This window comes from Euprymna scolopes, chromosome 44, assembly GCF_053919585.1.
Source record: "Euprymna scolopes isolate OS-2025 chromosome 44, ASM5391958v1, whole genome shotgun sequence".
NCBI classification, from domain to species: Eukaryota; Metazoa; Mollusca; class Cephalopoda; order Sepiida; family Sepiolidae; genus Euprymna; species Euprymna scolopes.
Window position 1 is genome coordinate 54,243,327 of NC_136525.1, and position 12,531 is coordinate 54,255,857.

At 30.4% G+C, this 12,531-nt stretch overlaps 1 protein-coding gene across 2 annotated transcripts in view; it reads right to left on the reverse strand.

Annotated features, from left to right (window-relative positions):
- Positions 1–1,598: 1,598 nt before the first annotated feature.
- LOC145268845 (uncharacterized) overlaps positions 1,599–12,531 on the reverse strand; it is a 202,809-nt gene continuing 191,876 nt past the window's right edge. For both annotated transcript variants that reach the window (XM_080124516.1, XM_080124517.1), the window contains exons 10-11: positions 6,130–6,358; positions 1,599–3,548 (exon numbers count right to left, since the gene is read on the reverse strand). In XM_080124516.1, coding sequence (XP_079980642.1) covers positions 3,348–3,548; positions 6,130–6,358 — 430 coding nt within the window. In that variant the 3' untranslated portion in view covers positions 1,599–3,347. The remainder of the gene's footprint in view (positions 3,549–6,129; positions 6,359–12,531) is intronic.

Below are 12,531 nucleotides of genomic sequence, written 5' to 3' on the forward strand. Positions count from 1 at the left end.
AGTATCACCCTCTCCCCCCAAATATCCACTCTATATTTAGAAATTTAAAAGAATCAAAATCAGAATTAGTAATTGTATCAGAATTGGGAAAAATATTGGAATTGTCCTATCACTTATATATACATATATATATATATATATATATATATATATAATTTGTTTATCCACTAACATGTTGCACTTTATCATTGTGGATTTATCTTATGCCAGTGTAAATAACGACGAAAATGCTATAACAAAAACGAAGGGCACAATAAGAGCCAATACGAAGGGCAATAAAAACAATTGACCGGTTCTCACTCCTCAGAGCAAAAATTGATGAATTGATGTTCAATTATTTAGCATCTTTCGTGTCAATGTGACAGAATTATATAGGAAGTACCAATCAGACATTAGAAAGTAGGGTTAATCAGCATTTTTGAACATTTAGGCAAACATTCCTTCACTGAAGATCCTCGGGACCCTAAGCTTCCACAAAAGGCCTCTAAGATTCTGTAATGAGTCCCACACTATCAACCAAGCTCCCACCTCTGTCCCATCACCACAATATTGCATCACTATGCCCATTTTACAAATATTTTAATCGTATGTGCTGATGAACTCATAGCACTTGTGCTCCATTAATGTACATACTCCTGACTAACTCACAGCAGCAAAAACCCACCTCTTCACTGTTGAAATCCCTAGGTGCCAGAAAGCTGTCTACTCTAATAGTTTCTTATCTCGGACTGCTAGACTTTGAAATTATCTCCCGGTTTCCGGCTTCCCTGACTGTATTAACACGCTGAAGTTTAAATGTAATGTGAATAGATATCTTGCTGCTGAACTCCCTGTTAGACACGATCCCAAATAGTAGCCCCTTACATTCCAAGTGGTAATATGCCCTGTTTGGTATGGACAAAAAAAGGAATGCGCTAATTATATAGGGCGAAGGATCCATCAGCATATGCTTTGTAACAGTTTTTTTTACTTTATGAAACAAGTAATTGTTACCAAAGACAAGATAAGTTACTCTTCTACCTACCTGGATAAGTTTATTTCTGTTTTAACATTTTGGGGGGTGGGTAAGGGATTAAAAATAGTTTCCACTGTTCAGTTAAAAAAAAAATGGATAATTGCTTAAAAAGCAAAAATTAAACTAAATACTGGTAGAACACAACATTTTTGCATTATTGGTGACATTTATTGGATTCTAACAGTATTTTGTTTAATTATCGATTTTCAAGTGATCATCAAGGGTCTTTGTGCAATGTTTATGGCAGCCATGTTTTTTTTTGTTCTAACTGAATAGAGTGGACACATTGTTTTTACCCTCCCCCCGAAAAAAAAAACGCATTAAAATAAGTTAAAACACAAATAAACTTATCTTAGGTAGGTAAGAAAGTAACTTATCTTGCCTTTGGTAACAGTTACTTATTGCATATTCTTTTAACCCTTTTCTGTGTTCTGTTTTTACAAAAAATATATTCAGTGTTTATGCTGTTTTTTTTTTTTTTTAACTTTTGGATTATTTTGTTTCGTCATAACCAATTCCTTGATTTTAGCTCCGACGAGCGAGGAGCAAGAACCAGTTGACTGCTTGTTTTTATTCCTTCATATTTTCCAATATTAACACAATCCCTCCCCCTGCCCTAAACCATCATCCTGCCCCCAAAACACAAGCATTCCACATAATAATTTTGTAAATTAATTAAAAATGATGCAAAAAAAATCCATAAGATTTTTCTTTTATTTTATTTAAAACGACAATATTTCACTTCAGCACCAAAAAAAATTGGGGAGGAGTGTATGTTTTTTCATAGTAGTGATTCCCTTAGCCCCAGATTACCTTGGTTTCTTTTTGTGACTAGTATTTTTGTTTGTATTTGTTTGTTGGGGTTGTGGTTGTTGGACAGGTGTTTATGGAATGAGAATGCCTTGATTGTAATGTGTTTCTTTATGTGTATATGCAATGGCCTAATTGTGTTGCCGAGGTTAATGACCAGGTCGAAGAGGATGAGTTGATTTAAAAATTAAATATTTTTTGTTAAACAAAATGAAATTAAATGGTTTCTATAAGTCACGGATTTTTCTTTCTGAGTTATCACGGTTGTAAATGGTTTAAATTCACTTGGAAGCTCTTTAAGGACCATGGAGATCAGTAGACTGTTGCTAATAACTTCACCACATATTTTTAATGAATTCTCTGTTGTTTTGGCCCTTATAATATAATAAGTAATCATCTCGGCTTCAATACTTTTTTAAAAATTCCAAAATATTCAACCCTTAACTATTAGAATTCCAAAATCTGGTTCAAGATACGGTATTAATTATACAGCGATTTCCAGATTTTACTAGAATTTTTATTTCAGCTTTTATTATTCAAAAATTGGGAATCAACATCGGAGATGAATAATTCAAACCCAATTTTGATATGTTGCTTTATGTGAATAAAAATTAGATTAAAATTGTTAGGGAAAAAATTTAATTTTTTTTTTTCTGGGGTCCCAAGTTGGGGAACTTGTTTTGCCACATCTCTGCATAGAGATGATGTATTTTTTTTTTTAACTGATTAGGTCAGTAGTTCCCAACCACTGTGCCATGAATAGATAAAAAACCATTTCATAAAGATTTTTAATTTGTTAATCATGATGGCACTGCTCAATTCCAAATCGCTAAATTTCTGAAATCTTAACGTTTCGTGCATACTAATTGGTAAAATTTTTTTCTGGTGTGATGGAATGGGACAATTCCTCGGAATATCCGTTTTTCAAAATATCAGGAACTGACCTCAAAGCAGAATAATGAAGATCCGATTTCGATACAGGATATGTTGATTTTATATGAATAAAAATTCTTACATAATCTTTGTTTTATATTATTTTTTTGCAAAAAGACTTTATGAGTAGAAAATAGTTGTGCCATGGAAAGTTAAAAAAGAGACCTTAATAGTTTTCCCCCCACGTAAAAAAAGGTTGGGAACAATTGGATTAGGTAAATGCAAAATCATGCACAAACCTTGCTCACCTCGTATTCATTTTCGTGTTTGTTCTTCGCCAAATGTACATGGAATAAAAAAAAACAAAAAAAAAACCTCAATAGTTTACCACCTGGTAAAAAAAATGGTGAAGAACCATTGCTCTAAATTAACCGAAACCTAACGCTGAACTAACCTAACCCTAACTTAGCGTTGGTGTTTTATATCGAACATCAAGCATACACCCCCTAAATTTTATTAAATCTTGAAAGTGTTCGCAACAAGGCAATAAAAAGGTATGAACCCCCTGACAATCTGATCCTCTCTGATAGGTCCGCACGTTTGCCTGCCTGTCTCTCTGCAAATTGAAACTAAATCTTTTTTTCTTTTTTTAGTCCGAGTCGAGACAACGTACGGGCGTGGAAGAGCAGCTATCATAGGGACAGCTTTCGTCGTCACTGTGGTTGCCGATGCACTCCACAGTCGGGACATGCCCGCTGTCCCACATACCTGTACCGCACAGTGAACATAGTCCATGCAGAGTACAGGGAATCTTGGGAATCTTCCGAAACTGATGTAATAATCCTCGGGCCTGAAAAACAAAAGAAAATATCTCTATATAAATAAAATGAACTCATTTTTTCCCGTCGGATTTTGACCTTAATAGGATTAAAAATCAAGATATTTCATGCAAATATAATATGCACAAACGGCAGAACAATATTTGAGGTGTGTTATAGGCTTATTATTTCTCAAATTCCTCGATAATCTTAGATTTCTATACTTTTTCTGCTGAGAAGTCACGGCCAAAATCGGTTAAGATCAATGGAAGTGGTAAAATATTTTCTCTGTAATAAATTCCTCCTCCCCCTGCCACCACTTAACACCGTTTGGGGATCGTTCACAAGGAACAGTTGAGAAGAGAACACCGGTTTGGCTTTCTAGTTCTTTCATGTGAAATTATTTAAAATCACTAAACTAAGTTGCAGTGCTCTGTGGCGTAGTGGTTAGCGTGCTGGACAATTCACATTATATTTTCACGTTCGCGCCGACCTACCGTAGTCGTTTTTTTTTTTTTTTTTTTTTTTTTTTTCCTAAACAACTGGAATGGACTTTTCTTGGTGGCTGAACTGTTAACGTTGCAGATGTTTTTTTTTTGTTTTTTTTCACACTTTATTTTCCTACTTTTACTCATGACTCCGGGTTTGATCCTTCCTACTTACCTACCATAACATTTTTTAAAACTCCCCCCCCCCCGTCCCGGAAACAAACACTCGGGCAACGCCGGGTACTTCCACTAGTAGAAGAATAAATGACAGCTTTTGAACATTTATATAGTCAGCTAACGTGTACTCCCTAACTTCCAACAATGTGGTAACAAGGCAAATCAGTTCCTTCATTTTTATTGTTCTTCAGTATTTCTACTGTGAAATGATTTATTGACATTTTTTTGTCAGTTCAAAACAGACTTCATAGCCTAGTGAGGGAATCCGTTTCCTCTTCTGTGCAACTTCTTTCTCACAGGAGAGATGTTGCGAGCCTGTCTCTGCTTTGTCATTGTTTTTGTGGTGGGCACTCGTCTGGGCTCCGGTCTGTGGTCCCCCCTCACCAAGCTTTCGCGGGAGGCACTCGTCTAGCTGAAAACACTGTTTTCTAGATATGTAGCAGTAGGGATTATGTAGTCATAGTGAATAGTGTAGTTGTCAAATGGATAGTCTGGTGAAGGGTAAAATATCCAATAACGGTAAAAATCCAAAAATCCAGAATCAAAAAAAAAGTTAGTTAAATTTCCATTTCCACAAGTAAAATCCAAGGGAATTACATAATTGGAAGATGATCCAAAATAATCCAAAAGGCCGAAATCCGTGGAATAATTCACAAATGGGTACAAGGAAAAGGGATTGAGTTCAAATAATATTATTAAAAGATAAGGTGTGCATAGAAAAAAGACATTTTTTTTTTTTTACAGCGAAAAAACACATTCTTATGAGTGCGTTAAAGTCAGCCATTATGGAATTTGTAAAACACGTCACGGGAGATAATGCCATGTAAAGTGCCGATACTCCCTCCCCATCTTTAATACTACCTTTTCTTCCTAAAAATCAAACCATTTGCTCGGTATCATAACAAATAGTTTTTTCGCTGTAAAAAAAAAAAAAACCCCAAAAAAAACTACTTGATGAAATTAAGTTAAATTTTTTTCAGTGAACTTCGTTCCATAACAGATACGTGCAATATAACCTCTTTTTTTTTTTTTTCCTCGATATTTTCATTTTTTAATGTCGTGATTAAACTGTACAAGTACCCATTTATTGATAAGCTGGACTTCTGGTTTTGCTTGGTGGGAGGACTCTTCAAATAAATGCTGATGTGATGAATGGACAGCTTCATTTCGGCAGAACGAAGGAGACAATCAGGGCTAGTGGGTGCACATTTACATGCATGGTCCTCCGTGAGTGCACAGTGAACGAGGCATAAAAAAAATGACTAAGTTCAACATTTGCACCCCACCCCCGTTTAGCCCAAAAAGTCCTCAGGAGACCTCAAATCCGGGTGAAAATAAACAAACGGTGCAGTTTTAAGCCTTAACATATTTAAATTTGAATTCTGCACCATGCAAAAAAAGAAATGACTAAGTCCATCATTTCCCCCCTCCCCCATTTAGCCCCAAAAGTCCCCAAGGTCTTAATATATTTAAATTTGAGTTCAGCACCATGCAAAACCGCTAAATAGACATACACAGAAAATTTTGGACAAATATGGTAAATTAGTCCCAAAAATGGAGTGTTTTTATTAGCCCTAAAAGAACCCCTGAGGCACATGCAAGAGTTATTGCGAAGTATAGACAAACAAAATTATATAGAAATCAGTTAGTTACAACTTTTCAGAAAGTTTTATAAAAATCCGAGACATCAATTTTTTTTAATAAGCACAAAAGTGTCAATTTTAGCCATTTTGACCCGAAAGGCACCCCTAAAGGGGCAACAGGAGTTTTCCTGGAAAAATCTGTTCTGTTACTTTTTACTCATATCATGTTTAATGTTTTTGCAAAATTAAAAAAAATTTCAATGTGTAGTTAATCAGAAAAGTGGGGACAGACAAACGGACAAGGGTGAATTTACTTTTGTTGGGGAAACCAAAAAGAAATCTCACAATAAATTACATCCACTCACCTTTCGCAGAACGAGTTCACCATTCATGTGCATGGCAAGGCTGCTGAAATGTAGCAGGATCTCATCCTCGGGCAGGTCTTGCTCCACCACGTCCTCACCGTAAACGCTCACGATGGCCACGCAGATGAACAGGTGAAAGTAGTCTGTCTGGTAATGGGCCCAACATGATTCCCAGATACGAAGTGCATCCGTTTCAGGAAACTCTCTCTTGAAACAGAGCAGTATCCATCTAAAAAAAAATAAATAAATAAATCTCTCTTAAAACAGAGCAGTATCTACATAATAAAAATAGATAAATAAACCTCTCTTAAAACAGAGCAGTATCTACATAATAAAAATAGATAAATAAACCTCTCTTAAAACAGAGCAGTATCTACATAATAAAAATAGATAAATAAACCTGTCTTAAAACAGAGCAGTATCTACATAATAAAAATAGATAAATAAACCTCTCTTAAAACAGAGCAGTATCTACATAATAAAAATAGATAAATAAACCTCTCTTAAAACAGAGCAGTATCTACATAATAAAAATAGATAAATAAACCTCTCTTAAAACAGAGCAGTATCTACATAATAAAAATAGATAAATAAACCTCTCTTAAAACAGAGCAGTATCTACATAATAAAAATAGATAAATAAATCTCTCTTAAAACAGAGCAGTATCTACATAATAAAAATAGATAAATAAACCTCTCTTAAAACAGAGCAGTATCTACATAATAAAAATAGATAAATAAACCTCTCTTAAAACAGAGCAGTATCTACATAATAAAAATAGATAAATAAATAAACCTCTCTTAAAACAGAGCAGTATCTACATAATAAAAATAGATAAATAAACCTCTCTTAAAACAGAGCAGTATCTACATAATAAAAATAGATAAATAAACCTCTCTTAAAACAGAGCAGTATCTACATAATAAAAATAAATAAATAAATCTCTCTTAAAACAGAGCAGTATCTACATAATAAAAATAGATAAATAAACCTCTCTTAAAACAGAGCAGTATCTACATAATAAAAATAGATAAATAAATAAACCTCTCTTAAAACAGAGCAGTATCTACATAATAAAAATAGATAAATAAACCTCTCTTAAAACAGAGCAGTATCTACATAATAAAAATAGATAAATAAACCTCTCTTAAAACAGAGCAGTATCTACATAATAAAAATAGATAAATAAATAAACCTCTCTTAAAACAGAGCAGTATCTACATAATAAAAATAGATAAATAAACCTCTCTTAAAACAGAGCAGTATCTACATAATAAAAATAGATAAATAAACCTCTCTTAAAACAGAGCAGTATCTACATAATAAAAATAAATAAATAAATCTCTCTTAAAACAGAGCAGTATCTACATAATAAAAATAGATAAATAAACCTCTCTTAAAACAGAGCAGTATCTACATAATAAAAATAGATAAATAAACCTCTCTTAAAACAGAGCAGTATCTACATAATAAAAATAGATAAATAAACCTCTCTTAAAACAGAGCAGTATCTACATAATAAAAATAGATAAATAAATAAACCTCTCTTAAAACAGAGCAGTATCTACATAATAAAAATAGATAAATAAACCTCTCTTAAAACAGAGCAGTATCTACATAATAAAAATAGATAAATAAACCTCTCTTAAAACAGAGCAGTATCTACATAATAAAAATAGATAAATAAACCTCTCTTAAAACAGAGCAGTATCTACATAATAAAAATAGATAAATAAACCTCTCTTAAAACAGAGCAGTATCTACATAATAAAAATAGATAAATAAACCTCTCTTAAAACAGAGCAGTATCTACATAATAAAAATAGATAAATAAACCTCTCTTAAAACAGAGCAGTATCTACATAATAAAAATAGATAAATAAATAAACCTCTCTTAAAACAGAGCAGTATCTACATAATAAAAATAGATAAATAAACCTCTCTTAAAACAGAGCAGTATCTACATAATAAAAATAGATAAATAAACCTCTCTTAAAACAGAGCAGTATCTACATAATAAAAATAGATAAATAAACCTCTCTTAAAACAGAGCAGTATCTACATAATAAAAATAGATAAATAAACCTCTCTTAAAACAGAGCAGTATCTACATAATAAAAATAAATAAATAAATCTCTCTTAAAACAGAGCAGTATCTACATAATAAAAATAGATAAATAAACCTCTCTTAAAACAGAGCAGTATCTACATAATAAAAATAGATAAATAAATAAACCTCTCTTAAAACAGAGCAGTATCTACATAATAAAAATAGATAAATAAACCTCTCTTAAAACAGAGCAGTATCTACATAATAAAAATAGATAAATAAACCTCTCTTAAAACAGAGCAGTATCTACATAATAAAAATAGATAAATAAACCTCTCTTAAAACAGAGCAGTATCTACATAATAAAAATAGATAAATAAATAAACCTCTCTTAAAACAGAGCAGTATCTACATAATAAAAATAGATAAATAAACCTCTCTTAAAACAGAGCAGTATCTACATAATAAAAATAGATAAATAAACCTCTCTTAAAACAGAGCAGTATCTACATAATAAAAATAGATAAATAAACCTCTCTTAAAACAGAGCAGTATCTACATAATAAAAATAGATAAATAAACCTCTCTTAAAACAGAGCAGTATCTACATAATAAAAATAGATAAATAAACCTCTCTTAAAACAGAGCAGTATCTACATAATAAAAATAGATAAATAAACCTCTCTTAAAACAGAGCAGTATCTACATAATAAAAATAGATAAATAAACCTCTCTTAAAACAGAGCAGTATCTACATAATAAAAATAAATAAATAAATCTCTCTTAAAACAGAGCAGTATCTACATAATAAAAATAGATAAATAAACCTCTCTTAAAACAGAGCAGTATCTACATAATAAAAATAGATAAATAAATAAACCTCTCTTAAAACAGAGCAGTATCTACATAATAAAAATAGATAAATAAACCTCTCTTAAAACAGAGCAGTATCTACATAATAAAAATAGATAAATAAACCTCTCTTAAAACAGAGCAGTATCTACATAATAAAAATAGATAAATAAACCTCTCTTAAAACAGAGCAGTATCTACATAATAAAAATAGATAAATAAATAAACCTCTCTTAAAACAGAGCAGTATCTACATAATAAAAATAGATAAATAAACCTCTCTTAAAACAGAGCAGTATCTACATAATAAAAATAGATAAATAAACCTCTCTTAAAACAGAGCAGTATCTACATAATAAAAATAGATAAATAAACCTCTCTTAAAACAGAGCAGTATCTACATAATAAAAATAGATAAATAAATAAACCTCTCTTAAAACAGAGCAGTATCTACATAATAAAAATAAATAGATAAATAAACTTCTCTTAAAACAGAGCAGTATCTACATAATAAAAATAGATAAATAAACCTCTCTTAAAACAGAGCAGTATCTACATAATAAAAATAGATAAATAAACCTCTCTTAAAACAGAGCAGTATCTACATAATAAAAATAGATAAATAAACCTCTCTTAAAACAGAGCAGTATCTACATAATAAAAATAGATAAATAAATAAACCTCTCTTAAAACAGAGCAGTATCTACATAATAAAAATAAATAGATAAATAAACCTCTCTTAAAACAGAGCAGTATCTACATAATAAAAATAGATAAATAAACCTCTCTTAAAACAGAGCAGTATCTACATAATAAAAATAGATAAATAAATAAACCTCTCTTAAAACAGAGCAGTATCTACATAATAAAAATAAATAGATAAATAAACCTCTCTTAAAACAGAGCAGTATCTACATAATAAAAATAGATAAATAAACCTCTCTTAAAACAGAGCAGTATCTACATAATAAAAATAGATAAATAAACCTCTCTTAAAACAGAGCAGTATCTACATAATAAAAATAGATAAATAAATAAACCTCTCTTAAAACAGAGCAGTATCTACATAATAAAAATAGATAGATAAATAAACCTCTCTTAAAACAGAGCAGTATCTACATAATAAAAATAGATAAATAAACCTCTCTTAAAACAGAGCAGTATCTACATAATAAAAATAGATAAATAAACCTCTCTTAAAACAGAGCAGTATCTACATAATAAAAATAGATAAATAAACCTCTCTTAAAACAGAGCAGTATCTACATAATAAAAATAGATAAATAAACCTCTCTTAAAACAGCAGTATCTATCTAAAATAAAAATAAAAAAATAAATAAAATAAAAATAAAATAAACCTTAGAGGGCTACAGAAAGTAGTAAGGTTCATAAAACTGTCATAAGAATGCTTGCGTCAGTATTTGCAATCTGGTCTAAGAGAAGATAGCAAAACCTAAAATAAAATTCAACAAGTTAATATAGTTTGCTTGAAGCATTCTTTTGTGCATATATAAAGGTATTTTATTGAATTATATATTCGGGCCCTGCACTATAGGTAGAGATTAGTTTGACGAGTGCGAATTTTGGATTTTTAGAAAATAATAAACTGAATTATGATAACACTTGCTGTGAAGCTAACAACCTAAACCCAAACTACCAGAAGTAATAAATAATAAAAAACATATGCAACAGATGGAAATGGCTACCAACGACTACTGAATTCGGAGGATTATATTGTGTTCAATCTAAAAGAAAACTGCCTTACGTATATGTTGTTGACAAAAAAAAATGAATACCCGCTGTATTAACTGGAAAGGTAATATTTTGGGCTGTAAAACTTTTATCACATTATTTTTTTTTTTTCTACACATTGATGAGGTCCTGGATGTGACCTTAAACTATATCCGATGGTGAGGCGCCAGCTTGCGGGCTTTGGGGAGTGTGGAGCCACCCTTTAATTGCCATTGCTCCCAGGTCCACTCTGACCTGGAGTGGTAGTACCTGTTAGGGTCCCAGCAATCTATGGCACCCCCCCCCCCTCGCCAAACTTTCACAAGAAACACTAGACTAGCTGAAAACATTATCAATAATTTTCCTCACTCTTTATCTGTGCCTAAACCTAAACATAGATTCCATGATCAAAGCTTCTTTCTTAGAACTGCATGCCTGTGGAATTGTCTTCCGTTTTCCTGCTTTCCAGCTGTCTATAATATGGTTGTCTTCAAGTTCAACGTGAACAAGTTTCTGATGAACCGTTCCACTTAAGTTAACAAATTTACCGAACTTCCATTACTATCGATTACTATATTGTCCTTTTGACTACTCTACACTCTTTAACCGTTATCCTTGAGTGGCCTATCGACCTTGATAAGTGGTGACGCCTATGTAAAAGAAAAACAAAAAAAAACCTATGGGTTAAATAGAAACCGACTTAACAAAACAAATATATTCTATTAAAAATTTTTTCTTCAAAATCACTGGATTTGGTATTAAATAACCTGAAAAGGGTTGATATGCCGTAAAACAAAAACAACCAATCAACCAACCACACTGATGAAACCCAAGTTATGCAAATTATAATTTAATGAACAGCAACATTCTTATTACAATAGAAAAAATGAAAGTATGAAAAGTAATATGGTTAAGCTTAAACATGGAAAAGAAAAAGACAAGATATTCTAGTAAAAAATATAATAAATTTATAACTTAAAATATCGCAATATTAAGAATTGATTAAATAATGTTATGAATTAAAAAATGTTCTTTTGTACAGCACCTGATTTCCCTTTCATTCTCCCTATTTCTCTTATTACTTCTCTTTTCAGGAGAGCAGTGAATTGGTAGCAACAGTAGTTGATGAAGCAGTGTGGTTGCTATGGAAACCAGTCATAAAAACGTCGCTCACCTCCTTATGTTTTTTGTACGATTTTGAACACCAGTAAATTTATCATAACTTTTGTTTTACTGAACGAAAATTGAAAACTTTTTTCCTCAATGGCATTATATATATATATATATATATATATATATATATATATATATATATATATATTATGTTATATATATATATATGGCATAATATATATATATAACATAATATATATATATATATATATATATATTATGTTATATATATATATATGGCATAATATATATATATATAACATAATATATATATATATATATATATAACAATATATATATATATAACATAATATATATATATAACATAATATATATATATATAACATAATATATATATATATATATAACAATATATATATATATAACATAATATATATATATATAACATAATATATATATATATAACATAATATATATATATATATAACAATATATATATATATATATATATAACAATATATATATATAACATAATATATATATATATAACATAATATATATATATATATATAACATAATATATATATATATATATTATGTTATATATACATATAACATAATATATATATATATA